The 20,250-nt window shown below is 33.9% G+C and overlaps 1 protein-coding gene across 3 annotated transcripts in view; it reads left to right on the top strand.

Annotated features, from left to right (window-relative positions):
- LOC123546603 (protein mono-ADP-ribosyltransferase PARP14-like) overlaps positions 1–18,904 on the top strand; it is a 32,782-nt gene extending 13,878 nt beyond the window's left edge. For 2 of the 3 annotated variants that reach the window (XM_053550924.1, XM_053550923.1), the window contains exons 18-33: positions 239–460; positions 864–921; positions 1,195–1,253; positions 1,460–1,684; positions 3,463–3,693; positions 4,517–4,655; positions 5,004–5,108; positions 5,411–5,476; positions 5,868–6,053; positions 6,338–6,559; positions 7,345–7,589; positions 9,449–9,848; positions 10,950–11,086; positions 11,661–11,859; positions 12,944–13,066; positions 14,078–18,904. In XM_053550924.1, coding sequence (XP_053406899.1) covers positions 239–460; positions 864–921; positions 1,195–1,253; positions 1,460–1,684; positions 3,463–3,693; positions 4,517–4,655; positions 5,004–5,108; positions 5,411–5,476; positions 5,868–6,053; positions 6,338–6,559; positions 7,345–7,589; positions 9,449–9,848; positions 10,950–11,086; positions 11,661–11,859; positions 12,944–13,066; positions 14,078–14,289 — 2,829 coding nt within the window. In that variant the 3' untranslated portion in view covers positions 14,290–18,904. The remainder of the gene's footprint in view (positions 1–238; positions 461–863; positions 922–1,194; positions 1,254–1,459; positions 1,685–3,462; positions 3,694–4,516; positions 4,656–5,003; positions 5,109–5,410; positions 5,477–5,867; positions 6,054–6,337; positions 6,560–7,344; positions 7,590–9,448; positions 9,849–10,949; positions 11,087–11,660; positions 11,860–12,943; positions 13,067–14,077) is intronic. The other variant, XM_053550925.1, reaches the window with a different exon arrangement.
- The last annotated feature ends 1,346 nt before the right edge of the window (positions 18,905–20,250 follow it).

Here is a 20,250-nt window from a genome sequence, read left to right as displayed (position 1 = left end):
AAGTTGGATACATTTGTCTGATTTATATACATTTGTATTTCGTAATTGTTTTATGTACCGGTAATATTAGTCCTTGTACCAAAACTAATAGATCATATGTATTGAACGATGCAAATACATGTAGTTACCTTCCGACTCTTAGCATAAATAAATAGACACATTTACATGCAAAGTATTTGAAAATGGTGTACTACATTGTGATATACGTGTATGTAAAATAATTCAAAATTTCATTCAGGTTCTGCAGACAGTCGTTAACAAATCGCTAAAACTAGCATCAGAAAAGAAGATGAACTCAATTGTTTTCTGTGCAATGGGCACTGGACAGTTGAACTATCCCAAAGACCTTGTTGCTTTTCTTATGTATCAAACTGTGATCGAATTCGACCAGAGCTACCCTGAAACTACGTTAAAAGACGTCAGATTTGTTTTGTACCACAAGGATGTTGCTACAGTTAATGTATGTATTGCCTACGTATCGTCTGGAGCGTTGTTAACATAAGTTGGCCATCAGTGTTTAATCTAAACACTGTGCTACACTTGCTTGTACTGCTAATGTAGTCTGTCGTGATTGCATTCATCGCATTTATAACTTCGAATCCCGAAATGCTTTTCTTACAAGCATTCATTTAGAGTTATCTCTGGTATAATTGACACTTCTCAACTTCTGTTGGCATCAGTCTTTATTTCAGTACAACATGGTTTGTTTTCTCTGCTATTTAAATCCTCTTGTATGGAACGTAATACATATTGTAAACAAAAATGTCAATTACACCTTTGGTGTTTTATGTTTTACCACTTAAAGTATTGTTTATACCGTAAACATTTTGTTATCTTCTTGAAGAGCATACAATTATTTTCAGGCGTTTGAAGAAGAGGAACGGTTGAGGTTGGAAGGAAGTGGCAGCAGTCTATTATATGGTATAATTTATGATTTCTTCACTTTTGGTCAAGCTAAGTGAATCTACTTCCGTTTTCACTTTTGTTTCTAGTTTGCTCAATCACTTCACGTGTTTTTGAATTTCCTTCATTTAGTTTCATTTCTGATATATATTTTGACCAAAACGGTAATTTAATGAGGAAGATGTTTTTTTATCACAGTTTCTAGCTAACGTATATTCATTTCGGTACATCATCAAATAGAATTATGTCTCTTAAATTGTTATATACAGTATGGGTTATTCCAATTTATAGATCTGAAAGCAGGAAATATGGTGATAGAACTGTCAGTTGAACATATAACAGAGCAGAAGGTTAGTGTACATGATATTTATATATTAATCTCTTAACTTCAGGATTGTCGTTATGTTCATTGAAATGAATGTCCTTATGCTAATGTTTCTAATAACGTTCGATTAAAAGTCTAGTAATGCACGAAATTCTAGTAATCCTCGCAATAAGGATTCTTTATGATTAAGGGGTCTCGAAGGAAAGTAACTGTATCATGTTTTTCTTTTAGGTTGATGGAATTTTATGCCCAACATGTTCACACATGGATTTAAGTCACAACGGTGTTGGTCGTGCTCTTTTAAGGGTTGGTGGAAAGCCCTTACAGGACGAATGTAAATCTAAATACAGGAAAAATCTTGAAAAAGGGCATGTAACCGAAATCGGAGCAGAGAAACTGTGCTGCAAGTCCTTGTTTCTAGCAGTACTACCTGGATGCACCGGTGACACCGAATGTGTACGTTCTCTGTAACATAACTTATAGCTATGACAAAGTCCTCTTGATTACAGGAATGACCATAAACATAATGTTATAAAATGTAAAATGATGAATCTTGGCTTTTGTATCATATAAAATGGACGCTTTCATATGCATATATGACTGCAAATAACTGTTCATCAGTTCTTCCGTTTTGTATGTTGGCCGCTACAACGTTATGGCATTTCTTTTGTTTCTCAGTCAATGTGAATTTGATACGGTGGACCAACCTGTTCAACACTCTGATCATAGCATATAGTATATAATAGCTTACTGAATGTAAGTCAAGAAAGTTTTAGTTCAAAGATAAGTCTTCTTTTTTTAACGTGATCACTTTGATGCGTATTCCAGTGATTATACTGTCTGTAAAGTAATTTATCAAAATGCGTCTATTTTTGTCAATGAAACAAAGTATTTCAACATAAAGATATTATTAAGTTGAAATATCGAGAGGAACTAACTGCTGAAATATCGAGAATAACTAGCTGTAATAATGATAACTTTAATATTTAATGTTCACAATCGATATATTTCAAAAATACATTTTTTGTTCTGAGAACTTCTAGGTCATTGTTGAGATCAATAATTTGTTGTTTATGAACTTTGATTTTCATAAAGGCATTTACAGCATACACATCTGCGTGCACATGTCCCCTGACGAAAGCGCTTTTATTAAATTTGACCTTGAGAATTCGAGATAAATCCCATGTACAATTACCTGTAAAGCATATTGCATATTTCACAGCCTGTTTTACAAACTACCATCAAATGCCATTGTACGATAGATTATTACATACTCGTTTCTATTCCTCGTTAAGTTACCCTGGTACCGGAAACGTCAATATTTTTCCATACACTGACGCCTGAATTTCATATCGGGTGCGTGACGTAATTCAGTGTGTGTTGTTGCATTATTTTTTTTCTATTTAGTTCAGTATTGTCAATCCTATTCAGGCTGTTGAACATATTTATGATATTTACATAATATTTGTACGTGTAGATGCGTATGTAATAAAAAGGTTATTATCTTTGCATCGGGAAATATGCACTGGTTCTTCAGCGGACGAATAATGCGCTCCTAAAGTCGCGCAATATTTCCGCTGAAGAACTCGTGCATATTTCCCGATACAAAGCTAATAACCTATAAGTATTGCATATTGGTGACATAATCAAAAGGCTAAATATTTACTGGTCATTGAATATGATAAACTTTAAATCTAGTCGTATCATAATTAGCCAGCCGTTCACAATAACTTCAACATTACAGCAGTTTTATAATTTACACGTACATTAGATATCTGTCAAGTTTAATGGGTCTGTATTTTGCTATTGAACCAAGAGTTAAGGCTCCTGATTTATCACATTAAACCTTGTTTTCACACAAAGTCCTTTACTAGGTTTACTCAGATTTAGACAGAATGTATATAGTCCTTAAGACATCGGGACCAATTCAAATGTTTTTGCCCGAAATGATTACACTAGACTTAAATCATAAAATAATTCATAGCACTTTCATTACATTTCTTTTATAACTATATTAAGGCATAATTGTTATTCCCAGTAGTCTTTGGTTAATATATACAGAGTTTAGCGAAGAGAATGCGCTGCTTCGGTCGTCGCACAACCGCGGTTAAGACCATCATTTCTTCAAACATGTTGGTCCTATTTTGAATTTGTATGTCAGTGCCTGCTAGCCATCTTAATATATCATTTTATCAATATAGATACGAGTAATTTTGTAAATTGATTTTTTTCAGATGACCTTGCCAAACTTAACATATGTCATTCAAACAGTTTTATATAAAGCACAAGCTAGAGGTCATTCATCTTTAGCTTTGCCAGTTCTGTGGCCATTCGAGTCATATCCTGTTGACGAGGTATGCACACGTATGTTTGAGGCTGTAACAGAATGGGCAAAGAAAAACCGAGAATCAAGTGTACAGACTGTCAAATTTGTTATGCACCCAAAGGACATTGCAGTTATCCAGGTATCGTTATATTTTTGCTTTGCTTTAACAAAGAATTAATTAACATATCTTAATAGTAATTTGTTATTTCAACTGGCATTTGAAAGAAGAATAGTCGCAATGGATTTATACTTTTTGCTATAAAATATGCATGACCATATGCTAGTAATTGAAAAGGTAGGTCTCGTTTATCCTAAATTTGTTCATTATGCACACTTATTTAGTTTAAAATGTTTTTATATATTTTAACATTAGCAGACTACGGAAAGATTGGTTGGTGCCCAGATCTATTTGGGCTCATCTCAAGAATGTTTAATGCTATAAAGAGAAACAAACATGCGTGAACGCTTTTCTAACATAAGTAAATTATAAAAAATATAGGGGCATCCATGACCGAGTGGTTGAGGTCACTGACTTCGAGTCACTTGCCCCTATCTGATTTGGGTTCGAAACCTCGTTTAGGGTGTAGAATTCTTCATGACAGGAACACATCCTGCTGGCTTGCGGAAGGTCTGTGGTTCTACCCAGTTGCCCGCCCATGCTTTAAACTGAGGGGCACCTCGGAAATCCCTCCCAAACAAAAGATAGTGGTAATAAATCATCTTACTTTCGTCCAATATAAGGGGTCGATATCTGTTGTTTATGTTTTGTCCTCAAACGTGTACTTGTGAAAAGGTATTTTACCAGCGAATTATGTGCGCGTAATCGTCTGTTAATACACATAAAACACCTTCAAAATTTGACAAAAAGAAGTTTTATGACAAAGTGTATGCTTTTTGTGATATTAATGATTTGATTTTGGAACCATTGCATAAAAACGTATTTGTTTTTAAAATTGTTTTAGAGATTCGAGTCATATGTCCTAACCGCAGAAGGACTGGGTAGAAGAGACAACAGACAGTCATCTGACGAATGTGAGGAACCTAGCGCTCGTCTAAAGAGTCTGGCACAACAACAATCAATCTACAAACCAGACTGGGACGGTAAATTATTTTTGTATGATTTGAAACAAGTTAAAACTAAGTGCAGATCAATAATGTCTATTATCAAGCTGCATATACAATTATATATACAAGCTTTTATGATGACTAGCTAGGCAGTGGTCGTATTTCGTCTACATGTACAAAGTTCGGAAAAAGTAAGAATTTTTATTATCTGTAAATACAATTACATGTAACAGTTTTTACCTTTGATGATCAGGTAGTAGTCGTATTTCGTCTTACATTTATACCGTGAACAAAATAAGAACTATTGTAGCATTTCAGTATCAAACCTAATATAAGATTGAATGTACATCATATAATATCCTATAGTACTTTTTGTGTCTGCAGGTGTTACAGTGGGCAAGATAAAATTCAGTGTTTATAAAGACGACCTTTTTGCACAAAGGACAGATGCAATTGTATCCAGCGTTGGAAAAGACTTTCTGTTCATTGGTTAGTGAATTTTAGTTGCTTACTTTTAAAATGTTTCCATTATACCCTTTACGTGTTCTAATTTTCTCCTTCCTCTCGGTAGAATGGTGATGTGTAAATGTAAGTGTAAATGTGATTCTGCCTATGACGATCTATCGTTCTTAAATCTAATGTTGATTTTCTGAAGCTGATAATTAACTCGGCGAAAACAAATGGTCATAATGTTCCATAATTTGCATACAACTGTTTCATTTCAAAGTGAGAAAGTGAAATTATTATGCTTATAATTAAAGATGACAGTAATATTGTTTCTATCTTGTAAGGCGCTGTAGCACATGAATTGAAACGAAAGTGTCCAGCAATGGAAATGGAATGTCGTCAGCGGAAAGGTATATTTTCCGAGTTTTGTTTCGAAGTATTATGCTCCTCACTTTGGCAGACAAGTTTCTTATTTTAGACTAAATAAAACTTTACACACACATTTAATTTATCAGTGTATGCTTCTAATATGGGTGGAAGTGTTGTTGCATTCATTTAGATCCGTGTAGGAAGTATTGATAACCATAAAAATTGCTGGGACAATACGAGAAAAAAAATAATTTGACACTTTCAAGTTTCAAATATTTTAGAGTATATAGATGATGATACATGTTTCCATTATAGTAATAAGATTATCAATTATCCATTTCGACATAATAATTTACACACTTATTCCAAAAACTATTTTGAGCGATATTTATTTTTCACCAAGAAGTACATTAGAGATTATTCTATCCATAGATCTAATACAAAAGCTGAATACTGAAGGTGTAGTAGTGACGAAGGCTTCTGGATTATGCGCAAAGTCAGTAATCCATGTAAGATTTGCGAATAATCTAAGCGAGTGGCGAAATAGAATGTACAAATGTTTGGAGGTAGCCAACAATAAGTCTTACAGGGCGATTGCTTTTCCAGTTCTCGGTACAGGTAACTCTAAACCTTATGCTTACCGTATCTTCTTTATCATACTCTCTCCGCCTCCTTAAAGGTAGAGAATCCGCTTCCAGTGCGCACATGGGTTCGATCCCTGGGCGCGTCAATGCTTATACGATGATAAAAATACACATATATTGACTTTCTATAGTTACCGTATAGGATCGTGCGTTGTCTTCTCAATGATACAGAGTTAAAAGCAACGTTCATTATGATTCTGATTTACCTGTACTTGTTAGTTCAAATTCTTATAACACTGACGGTCTCGTTCATTGAAGGGCAAGGCTATAAAAGTTTCGGTCCGGATGAAGTAGCTGGATGTCTGTTTGAAGCTATCAAAGTCTTTGAACACTCATACAAGACGCATTCAATCGAGGAGGTTCGCTTAATTGTGTACAAAAAGCTGCCCGGAATGTTCTCTCAAATTAAAGAAATGTTGCTGACAAAAATGAATGAACCTGAGGAAAAGGCTATTGTTGGAATGAAAGAACTATCTACACGTAAGTTGACCTTATCTTTATAACTGCATATTCACTAATATTTGCGTCATTTATATAGGTTTTGTTATTCTCAAATACTAATTCTTCCCTATTGAATGTACGCACAGATCAGTGTAAAACTAATACTTTATTGGCTTTAATGCCGATCTTAAGTTATTGCAGCAGTGTTTGGTCGATACTGATATAATGTTCGAGGGTCATTCAATAAACAATACAACTGTCTTAATATATTTTAATGTCTTTTAAATAAATGTAAATCTAATGCATCATGTTGCTGCAGGGATCACATGGACTAATAAACTGGCATCTGTCGTTAAGAGTCCTTTAATATAAAAGTAAAACGCTCTGCAAAAGAAAACACTCTATAATAGCACTCACTGACAAATAAAACAATATCAATTATTTCTGACTCTTTGTTGAGATGAGCCTAATGTGGAACGGTTTTCTGTGAAAGTAATAAGTAAGGAGAAAGAAAAATTATTAATGCAGATAATTGGATATCAACAGACGTTGTTGATTTAATGGACTAAGTTTAAATGAATACAAAGGATTAATAATTCCCTGAGATTTTTTTCACGGAAAACAAACATTAGATCCTTGTTTGCGAGAAAGTGCTAATGATCAAAATTGCATCTTCTATTTTTTGATAAAACAGTATATATGAACATTTATTCCGCAAGACGTATAACCTCTTTGTCGTGTGTAACTGATTAAAAAAACGTTTATTCTAAAGATATTTCTTATGTAACTCTTATTTAAAATGTAATTAAGACACTATATTCTAGGAATGAAAACGTTGAAACAGTTTGATTTTGCTACAGTTAGTGCTGAGGAAGATGCCGATCTGTCTGAAAGCCAGTTGAAGCAACCAATTGAAGACCTTTCGTCCATAGAGGTTCACATATATTCTGACAGTAGAGCCAATGTTGAACGTTGCAAAGCAGAATTAGATTCTAAAGTAGAAAACATGTATACTGAATGGAAAATTGAGAAACACAAAGAAACAATAAAGACATTCACAAAGGCAGAAGTAAGTAATCTTCTATTGTGCCATTTTCTCCTATTCGAAGAAGAGAAATCGTATTACTTTGCTCATTGTTGTCTGTCTGTCTGTCATTTGGTTTCTTTCTGTTTGTCGGCCTGTGGATCTCTTATTTTCAGTCGATAATTAAAAATATTTGGTACTTCAAGTGATGATTACCAATGATCAGTAAATTATGCCTTTTGTTCGGAGCACAATATACTTACAACCGGTAACGCACAATTTGCTTAGAGCCGCCGTCATACTTCATAGACTAATTGCCTGCGTTTAATAGATGACCCATTGTTTTGGGGGCCATTAGGTCAAAGATGAAGCTCATAATGACATTGAGACTACTGAAAACAGTTTCAGCTTACCTCAGCAACTAAAGAACGCAGTGGTATACAGTCGTTTATATTCATAGGATGGTTAAGGACCCTAATTGTTTTTGGTTAAGTAGATTAGAGGACAATGTCATGATGTACTCGAGACTGAGAACGTTCTGCGCTTAATAACTGGAGCTATTTGGTATACAGGATGCCTATGGTCTGTAAAGCTACAGTCACACATACGGATATGTCTCTGTACGGTGCGGATTGGACTGGTATGTGGGGGTTGGGGGTGGGGGTGGGGTAGCGGACACGGATAAGTACGGAGCAGTACATCTTAGTACGGGAAACATGGTGGTGAGAAAAGGGAACAAAGCGTACAGGACGCGAAAAAGTACGGATAGGTACGGCGTACTACGTTGAACCTACAGTGTACGTTTTACTGCTCCAGGCAGCTTGCCCATAGTATGGGTCTATGGTGAACTACTTTGAACTACGCTTAATTACGGGAAGCCTCGGATAACTACGTTCACCTACGGCAAGGTACGTTTCAGTATGAATGAATAAGTTTCAACCAAGTTGGACTAAAGTCACACTCAAATGGTTACGGAACGCTCAAGTTTTGTGCATGTTCAAAAATTGGTGAAACTTGCAAATTTAGGATAAGTCTTGAATACGTTTTGACCAATTGTCGGCACAGATTGATACGGATTACTACTTTGAGGTACGGCTCAGGTACGGATCAATACAGATTACTACGATTTTATCCGTGGCCAGACGTAGCTATCCGCGCCGTAATTAATGTCCATTATAATATTATTGGTCAGAAGGACAAAGATCAAGATTATAGTGTTCCAAGATGGAATACAGTTTCCGCGTAGTAACTAAATAACGGTAGTGTCTAATGTTTAAGGAGTCAGTAGGTCAAAGATAAAGGTCATAGTGACCGAGACACTGAAAACGGTTTCCTATCAATATCTGGATCATTATTAGACTTCCAACCGATGACTGCCTGTTGTCGGGAGATACACTGGTCGGTATCCCTAATATCAAAGTCACAGTGACCTTGAGGTTGATAATTGTCGGTTTCATTTAATGGAGAACGATATGGTATTTATTCACGATGATTGCCTGTAGTCAGTAAATGACACCTGTTGAGTTGGAGCTAATAAGGTCAAAAGTCAAAGGTCGAGCTTATACAATTATATATTCAGCTGCTTCCGACAAGCTTTCATCGGGGGTAATGTGTTTTATGAACAGTTTGTGTTTAGTGATATCATGATGTTCTGGCATATAGCAGGATTTGTTGAAACTGTCATTCCAAAGTGATAAAATACCGCACTTTGCTACGCGATATTCATTAGTTTTTTTCTTAGTGTCAGTTATGTTGAACAGACAATGTTCGATCACAATCTTTTATGCGTCAATTCTCCTACTTTTTCGTGTTAATCTTATAACCAAAAGTTGCAGTTGCAGGATTGAAAAAAAGTGTTTCGCTCGCTATAACTTATTTAAATTTCACGCTTTTGAAAATTTCAGTTAAGAGAAATTGACCTACCAACTCTTGCAAAAGTCAACATAGATCCCCAGTTGGGTATCATAACTATATATGGACCTACAGAGAAAGCAGCTGACGTTACGAACGCGATAAAGACAAACATCCTGGAAATAGATAAAAGACATGAATTCAAAGCTGCAGAGGATCTCTATAATCATGTCCAATGGCAGTATGAGGAAGTTACAACGGTTTCTTTCAAACTAGTACCTTACCACAAACGACTGAACCAGAGAATTGAACAGGCATATAAAGAACAATTACAATCCTTCCAGTTCGAAGAAAATGGTGACAGTTTTGTCATTGATTTTATACGATTTATAGAGTATCGCAAGTCGGACGAACAAAATAGATTAAGAGTTCTTAGAAAGGATATGTTAGAAGGTAACAATTTATCCTTAGAGTTATTTTTATCACTTTATCGTGCACTTTTTAATAATCATACCAGACTTTATTTTTCAATAAATTCCTCGACTGCTGGTTTATAAACGACTGTTGAAATTGCATTATTTGTTGAAATGTGGCTGGATTACACGTAAAACATGCACTGTTAGCTTTCTTTCGGGAACAGAAGCAATTTAAATAATCAAAATAAGACATTTACGTCATGATATTTATGTACAATAATAATTAAGAAATTGCAATAATTTCTTTGCTTCTTGGGAAGTACATTCTTGTGTTAACTCGTTTTCATTATTAGGTCTTTCCCAGTGATCGTTATCTTATAGGGACTGGCCTCCAGATTGATCGGCAACAAACAAATATGTTTTTTTAGATATCTGGAAATTAATGCTATATTTCTTAAGAATGCTTTGAAACTAAATTACTGACAGACTATATGTTAAGGAAACACATGAGAATATGTTGTTTTTACTACTTTTTACGATGAAAATCGAAAAGCGTTTGTAATCTTTACTCGAGGTAAACTGCCTCGATTATAAATATCTATATTAAACGCACATTGAATACTGAATTCACCATAGCGGTATTGGTAGCGGCTGCGGAAAACTGTTTATTACCGCGGCGGTCCGGGTTCGACTCCGGACGCGGTCATCTGTTTTTCTTGATTTGGCATTTTTAAAATAGTTTAGAAACTAAAACTCGTATTCTTACGTTCATAATATGACCGAACTTAAATTAGAATAAAAGATTATTTCTTAGCCAAAATCTGAAGGTCAGTGCCTTTAACAAGAAATTGATACTACAGAAAAGTTTGAATGGACTTAATTGTTTTACCCTTAAGAAACAGATTCTGTACAGCATTAGTGTTTCAAAGGAACGTTCAAATTCATCATGATGTATTGTTTTGTTTAATTTGCACGTAATTTTTAAAGTGATATACATAAATAAAACCCATAAACAGAACTCGTTCATATAATATTAACTGTTGGGATACTAACTTGAATTTCTGTCTTTCTGTCAGTAGTCTATGTCTAGTAGCTATGTATCCAATTTCTTTACACATTTATTTATCAATGTATCAAGTTTTAGAGGAACCATTGACTTTGCCGGATGCATGGACAGAGATGACGTTTGAAGATGTAGAAAACAGGTTCATATCAGAAGTCGAATCAAATGACTACCGCAATATCTTTAATGGAAATAACATAACAGTCAGTAAGGTAATAATCATGGTTAATCAATTTTACCCTTCTTATTAGTTAAAAACAAAGACAGATATTGGATGTATTGGATTTATTGAATAACAATTTTTCACTCCCTATCACAAGCCTTAATCGATGTTTATTGTGTAATTAGTGCGAATACACATTCATTTTTTTTCGTGAGAAACTGTATTCAACTGCACAAAGGCAACTAGAGCATTACTAAACTATGTCAGTGAAAGATAGTGTAGAAAAAAAACGTAGTGATCTACATACTCTAAATTAATTCCAATAAATTCAAGTGACCATGGATTTTTTCAAGGTCTTGGTTAGTAGTCTGAAGTTTTAGGTAAGTATAATCTAACGTAATATAATATAATATAACGTTTCACGCAACAAAGATTTGAGAATGATTGTATTCCTTTATTAACCGCCTTATATACATTGTTGTATAAAATATGGTCCTACAAAAAATGTTAACTTTTTTTATTTCGCGGTTGGATATCAAGATTTGGAACCGAAAAACAACTTTATATACAGACCTTAACGCCCCGTTCCTTTTTTAGGCTACTTTTCCTCTTGTGTTTTGCAGGTTGAAAGAATTGAAAGAGGACAGACCGAATCATTATACCGGCTTTACCAAGCGAAAAAAGGGCAAATGCTGAAACAGAAATCAAGCCTTCCAGAAGATAAGCCGATTGAACGGGACCTATGGCACGCCACCAGTTCTGACACAGTTTCAAATATACTTAAGTATGGCTTCAATAGGGGATTCTGTGGAAAAGCAACTGGTAAGAAATATAATTGCAAACATGTATTATTTATTTACATGTCCTCATGTCATATGTGCCATATAATACATAGTTTTCAGGTAGGCAAAAATATTGGATCTGTTTGACCATTTTATGACGTCATTTATACTTACACCATTCGCTTGATTCTGCTTACGAAACAAATACAAGTAAGAACATTTTAAATGCCAAAGACTTGTTTCAAAGACAAGCATTGCTTCCAGCTTTTAATAAGTTTATTTGCAAAAAGTAGCATACGAGTTCAGTCGTATTTATTATAATTTGTCTTTTTATAGATATATGATCAAAGGAGAAAATTTTCTCATAGTTTTTTCTGACCTTCTCCGAAAGAGGATTTAAAATTGCAATTAAAAAAAATTGCATTTTGTGATGTTCACTGCTGTTTTTGCTATATCTTGTATTATGTAAATTGAATGTCAACATGGGTTTTGTAGCCTATATGAAAGTAAAAAAAAGTTATCTATCTATCTATCTATCTGTCTGTCTGTCTGTCTGTCTGTCCATTAAAACATCCACGTCATCTAAATTGAAAAGACAAACACGCACTGTGTAACAAGTCTAATTTGTAACAGTCATGAATTTAATAGTCATTGCGTGCTTTTTTTCCATTCAAACGTTTTACCTCAGTAACAAGCAGATGTAACACATATTAATTTGACATTATGTTGTATGCACATGCTTGCAACAAAAGAATGAGTTACATACTTACATTTTAGCATTATCAAACATATGTATTTGACATTTATGATAGCAAGCCTTTTTACTATTCATTCAGTGAGAAAAGTTTATATCGATATATCTTTAATTTGAGAGATAACTTTATTTTAAACGAGCTATCTGCTTAACATTTCAACACAATGAAATATCTCTTTGGTTTTTAGAGTTGGCTCTTTGGCTGGGTAAATAATAACCGATTTTTTCGCCATGACGCGTACCGATGCAAATTATCATGAGCGTTCTGACTGGTAAAAAATTTGGTTTTTGATGGATCAATTATTTTCGATTTTTTCAACTTGCCGACTCTTTCAAAGAGACGAAGGTGTATATTTAACTGTTTTTACAGGTGACGCTTTGTATGGCGAAGGTGTATATTTCGCTGGCGATGCATCACATTCAATCCGACGTTGGCTTTCCAGCGCGGGCTCCTGTAGGAAGGGATACATATTTCTGGCCAAAGTATTATCTGGTAAGTAAGAAGTTCTGTACGATTGTATTCTTTAATTGCTTAAAATTGCACAGTTGAAATATAACCGATTGAACTGCTCGTGTATCTTCGAAAAAAAAATCTTGGTATATCTAAATAAATGAATGTACCTTATTAGATTAAATTTCAAATATTAAAACAGTTTCAATGTTAGGCTTTTTGAAATATGTCGCAATTGGAACCTTTCCGATGTACAACTCACATTTAGATATCATTACATGATCAGGGCAAATCTTAGGTTCGCAGATATGATTTCTAGGGAACAAGAAAGCAACATAATTTTTTGAAAGACAAAGATAACACTTGTTATTACAACCAAAGCCTTAATGTTCATAGTCTGATGTATTAAGACTCAAAGATCAGATGTGCAGGAAAAATATCCAAGCACCAGAACGGTAAACCTAGGTGCATCGGACAATAAACTACAGGAAAGTCTTGATTATTTTTTACTTTAACTTGCTCAAAAAATTAACATGATAAAAGTATGCAGACATACATTCATGGCATTGTTAACAACAGCTGTCGGAGGACGGCAACGCTCGACTATTCAACAGCCTTGTCAGTTGAATGAATATAAAAGTCTAAATGGGCACATTTTGTAGAAAATACCAGCTTGCATAAAATCGGAACGCCGATGCCAACGCTAGTAATAGTTAAGCTAAAACGTGTCATATGACACTATGCCGTAAAGTTTGGTGTCATTACCGTCTTTCACCGGTTTGTACACCAAACCAGTTGTTTATTACAGAATATACATTTATTGATATCTTGTCTTCTTTAACTTGCGAACGAATCGGGTGGCGTTAAAATAAAACGGTCATACACTGTAAAATGTTAAATTTACATTTGTTTTGTTGAAATAGAACCATTTGTGTTTATTTGTTATAACATAGCACGTTAAGACATTTACTATTCTGCATTTTGTGTCGTTTTAGCAATTAATGAAATTTCTAATAAACGTTATTTTCACATGCCATATCTTTATTTTCACAGGAAAAATGTGCCAAGGGAAAAAAGGCATGAGATATCTTTCTGAAAACGACACAGCGAAGTCCACACTGATGTATGACTGTGCCGTAGATGATGAGCAAAACCCCAGGGAATTTATCTTATTTAATGACACACAGGCGTATCCTGTTTATATTATAACCTTTCACTACTCGGGATCGAATGTGTTAGATGTCTGTGATACAACTACTACATGATTAAAGAAAAATTTCATCAGCACTATCAGATGTTCAACCGTATAAACGAAATACATTCCAAACAGTAGAGGGAGAGAGTGCTAAGCTGAACTACGAAATCAATGATCATGAATTCGAACTCCTTGGCAAGCAAAATATTCAGAGAATCATCTAGAAATATAGCGTCTTATGTATATACTTGCTTTTACTAACAGTCGCACAAATGGCTAACCGTTGACGACTATAAATAAGCTTAGATATATTCGCGTATTTCAAATAGTATGAGAATACTAGCATTATATATCACTCTCACGTGGGTGTTATCTAAACTTTGATATAAAACTCATTCCTGAAATCCCAATGTTTTATAACTGTAAATAATGTGTATATATGGTTGCTACAGCATGTGAGTCTTATATTGTTGTTGTCAGATATTATTCACATCTCAGTGTATTTAAATTTTGCCTATAAAATATGCTACTCTAGTATATCGTATTTGCATATCTGTATTTTCGTGCCGTTCTGGTGTGATAATTACTCATTTCATCTTTGATGTATATGATACTGCCACATTATAAGTTTCGTATGTAAAATTTTTGTTTGAACTAAATCAGTATGGCAAAGGATTTGCCATGGCACTGAGGGCATTATTTTGCTGTACGTAACTGGAAGTCATCTTTCATGCGAACGGGAGGCGTACTTCATTAAAATTTCAAAGATAACTATGTTATTGCGAACTGCAACATCATCAGAAGGTATTCGGCTAGGTTTAAATATGCTTTTTTATTTTATTTCTTTAAAAGTTATCAGAGTTTTTTTTTTTGGATTTTTTTTGTTAGTTTGTAATGTTTTTAGACATGCGCTAGGAAAAGGTCGCATGTATGAAGAAACAATACCATTATACACGATAAAAACTTTATTGTCGTTATTGATTACTTAACCGAAGAAGAAATGAACCGTTATAAAGTAGTTTTATTAGTAACTGTTATTCCACGAGAAATACAGAATAGTGTTTACTTATATTTGAGAAAATTCGAATTGCCATTTAGATTATTCGAACAGCATTTTATTGAATTGTAAAGATGCGAACGGCCTTTCCTGCCAGAAAACAATGCAAGACATGTGTTTCGGTGATTAAATTGTAATAGCAATGAAATTTATTTTCTATTCATGAATGAATGTATCATTTGCACTGATTATATCTCGTGATATGTATTTTTGTTACATATTTATGCGTTTATAATTGAAACATATAGGGAATTCATCGTATCAGTACAGTAAGTTGTAAGCTATATCAAATAATAATTATGAGATTATGATTACGTTTATTACCGTCTATTCGCAAAAGTACCGTTAAAAGGAGAAGTATTGTTAGAGCAGTCAGTATCAAAGCTTTTGAATTTTAAACGATTGTATAGGTATCGCGTCAAACGTTTTCATTGTAACACCAAATAGAACAAAGTTCGCGAGAGTTTTGTCTCAATGTTAGACCTTATCATCCGACATCATTTGAAAATGCAGCCGCCTATCTACCTCACAATGACGTCATAGCAACACACTAATGATTTGTAATTTATTCCATTCTTTTATCATTATTTCATCATTAAGCATATAAAGGAAACAGATTATTCGATTCTTCCTTATACTCTGAGTTTGTCATAAATGTTATCATAAACTGTATGAATTATGTCATGCATCGCACAATTTTGTTTTCTTAAACATATAAAATATTTTACTGACGTCATTCGGTATAGCAACAGTTGATTCTTTTTCACGAATCCACAAATGTTTTTGTTATCAAATTGTCACATCTGCCGCACCCTTGGATCGAAATTGCGAACCCCTGATTCAATGTTTTTAATTAACCTTCCGCGCTAAAAGGGCGGTTACTGAAATCATTAACAATTTAATCTTTTTATTGTATAGAAGCAACTCGATAACATACGCAAATAAAGAATATTAGTATGTGACACACGTTATGATATACTGAACAATAGCAAACATCATTTTAACATGTGTCACAACTGAACAATATGGGAGAGATTAATATCCCTACTACACCAATGACCCGATCACGATAAACTTAGTTTAATATCAGAATTTATATTAATAGATGCAACCTTACTTTTACAAGTGGAAACCGACTATTTTGTACCCGAGTTATATGTTATAAATCAACTGATAACAAGTGGCTAGTTCGTAATATTGTGTTTATAAAATGAGTGGGTTTATATGGTTAAGTCTTTAAAATAAGTACTATTTTTTGTTTTATTAAAGCTGTTTTTGTTTATTAAACTATACGAAATTGCATAAATGGTTTGTCAGAGAAACCACTCATAATTGTGGATTCGAGAAAAATGAATCCAATCCGAATACGCAGTTGAGTTTTATCACCTATATTTAACATAAGGTAATTACACCAATGTCTGGTCTTAAGTGGAAGTGGCCAGTTTCATATTATTTCCCAGATTAGGTTTTCTGAATAAAAGACGTAGATATATTTTAAAGGCATTTATATTCAGCTAGTTTTTTGATGTTTATAGAACTGAGGATTCCCACAAATGAGAGGTCGGGCGAGGAATCGAATGTCCACCAAAATGGATTGAACGGCTATTTATTCATCTAGATTAAGCTGAAACGGTCAGGAAACGCTTTTCTTACCACCGTTATTTACGTATAAAAATATACATACTTTGTAGGTCAATCATTTGCAGATAATACGAGACAGTCTTGCTAGATGTGCAATTTTGGCCATTTTTGTCTCAAAATTCAGCGTTCCGAAACCAAAATTTTACTTGTTTTTATCAATGCACTGTCCACTGCCCCCATGATTGCTTGGTTACCATTGTGTTATAAAATCAAGACAAATGGCTTGCAGATCTGTGTAATAGACTTGTTGTAAAGGAAGAAAATGTACGAACATGCACCATGGGTTTCAGATGTATTTTGGTTCCTTGGATCAAAGTCAGGATTATTATTACTTACATGGTTTCTCTTCAGTTAGGAAGGAGGTAGGCATATCAAATCTGGTAAATAGGTAATTTCATAGAAACTAATGTTTTTCTTTCAGTTAGGTAGGATGGGTTAGGGTTATTGTTACTAAATACATAAAAAACAGTTTTCTATCAGTTTCTGTAACTTAGTAAGGAATTGGTAGGGACGGAAATTCAATATAAATTCCAATGCTTTTTATAGGCAGATAATATATTTCAAGGGTGAAACAGTTCACTGAATTTGCTTGTTATTATAGACTTTGAGGCGAGAGCTTATTTGTGAGGCACATGATAGATAACGAGGAATTTGACGAGTTTGGTATCAAAAATAAGCTGAAGACAATTCTGTTTGATAAAACCTTCATTATGTCAGAACATACTTTCACACACATATTCTCTATGTAGTTTTGATGATAAATCATGTAATGGCATAACAAAGTTTTTACCTTACAGAAATGTACAATTATTTAAACTTTTGAATGTCTTGCATATTCCTAAACTAGTTTTTTATGTTTTACATATTGTACAAAGTGTAAATATCACCATTCCTTTTCTAGTTTAGCCTTGTAACCATAGTAACACAGAGGGTTTTCTTCTGTCTTTTAAACTGAAATAAGTAGCTGATTTCAATTTTGTATATAAGAATATAGCGTCGCATACAAAACAGATACCCGTTTTCTACTTCGCAAACATTATTACTACAATTCAGCGAATGTCCTTCGGCAGGAAATACCAAAGATCCACAATAAATTCATACCTGAAATGCGTGTAGAGGCTATATTTGGTAAACATTAATTAGATTGGCGCCGGAAATGAAAATGGCACCAAACTGTATGAACCGCCATGTAATAGTTCTGTATTGAGTTACGGAAGTACTTCAGTTTTAACCATGGCAGTCCATTAATGCTCGGTTGGAAATATACGGATTGCTTTCTTTGTTTTCTGTGTTTTATGCCTGAAATAACTATTTGTAACGTGGAAATTAAAATAATTTATCATGCATATCCTGTATCTTTGTATTTTCACATATGTCACTCGCGAACAAATTTATACGTTATTAACTTTGCATCAGGAAGTATGCACGAGATCTGCAGTGCACATATTGCCCGACTTTAGGAACGCAGTATTCTTTCAGTAAAGAATAGGTGCATATTTTCCGATGCAAAGATAATAACCTTTTTAATGCATTATTATCTACACGTATAAATTTAATGTAAATATTATGAATTTGTTCAATCGCCTAAATAAGATTGACAATACTGAACTAAATAAAAGAATTAATGCAACGACACATTGAATAATGTCACGCATCCAATATGAAATTCAGGCGTCAGTATATGGAAAAAATATTGACGTTTCTGGTTGCATTGTAAGTTAATGGGGAATAAAAACTAGTATGTAATAAGTTATTATTTTAATGACGTCAACATAACGATATAAGATAAATAGAGATGTTTTATGCTGAGGCACATGACAGGGTAATGCATTTTGTTATCTCTAATGTAGCTTTTATTTCAAAATTTGATATCAAAGGACGATATCTAACGAATAGCATGGTGGTATTCTTTGCCATCATATTGTATTTTTATTAATTTTTGATGTATTGATGTTATAATATTTGTTAATAAATATAACAAGAGTTACCTTAGTAGTTGTATTAACTGATTGCTTGACAGATTTAGATCTGTGAGTAACAATATTTGCAGGATAGGTAGGTACCCCGGCATCCGTCGTCAAGTTTTGTTTCTCTATCATCCGTAAGCGTTTAAACACAGAATTTGATTCTTTTTAGGAAAACAGATTTCTTTCAAAAACTTTTGTTCACAAAAGTATGTTATACTTGTGCGCCTGAAATACTTAATTAGGTTCTACGCACAACAGTAATGCACTTGCATCAAATTATTAATAAAACTGCCTAGTTCTTCAGTTTGGGTTAGAACATTGTTCAATTATTTGTTTCTGGTTTGTTAACTTGAACCAATTGGAGAAATATGTTAGACTTCATTTCAGAAAAGGTAGTTTACTTGGCACAAAACGATCATGTTATCATTTCCAAATACAAGAACCTCTGATGAATATCTAACACTTGTAGCCACGTTCCGCATAGGTAAAGCCTCGTTCCTTACAAGTTATGTCACGTTCCTCGCAGGTAAAACCACGTTCCTCGCTGGCAATGCCACGTTCCTCATATGCAGGTAAAGGCACGTTCCTCACAGGTAAAACCACGTTCCTCGCAGGTAAAAGCCACGTTCCTCACAGGCAATGCCACGTTCCTCACATGCAGGTAAAGTCACATTCCTCACAGGTAACGCCGCGTTCCCCACAGGTAAAGCCAAGTTCCAAAAATGTAGAAAGTCACTCCAAGTATTTGACTTCTTATTATATAAAAAAAGGTAAATATAAAAATTAACCTTTTCTTTTCTTTACTGAAATACAATTAGATAAGATACAAAGAAATCATTACAGAATCATAAAAAAAACGCTGACAGTTTTGGTCTATTTATGGTTAAATGAAGGTTATTATTAGCTCACATTAGTCACACGGGTTCAAAGTGAGCTTTTAGTACAGGAAAATGGCCCGGTGTTCATCGCTCAAAATTTGACTTAAACAGTTTTTCTTTCTGAAAATACTGGTTAGAATACAAGTTCAAGTTTCAAGATTATCTATTTCCAACCAGGTCTGAATCCCCTGTCAGAATACAAGAACATAAATATGTGGGAGAAGCATATATTCTAATGATAGACATAGATATGACAGTTTCTTGTAATAAAATTGTTATTTTGCAAACATACCTGCCAACAGAATTTGTATACAGTAAACACTTGAAGTATAAACGAATATACCAATACACACGCATAGTTGAATATCAACAGTCTGTGTCTGTAGCATTCTGGCATAAACAGTTTGTCAAGGCTCGTTGAAATTTTATTCGCTAAAATCTTCCAAATTATGTTATCTTTTTATTAGATCTTTATATAGAAAATATAT

Source organism: Mercenaria mercenaria, chromosome 9, assembly GCF_021730395.1.
Source record: "Mercenaria mercenaria strain notata chromosome 9, MADL_Memer_1, whole genome shotgun sequence".
Classification (NCBI taxonomy): domain Eukaryota; kingdom Metazoa; phylum Mollusca; class Bivalvia; order Venerida; family Veneridae; genus Mercenaria; species Mercenaria mercenaria.
This window is presented reverse-complemented; position numbering and strand designations above follow the sequence as displayed.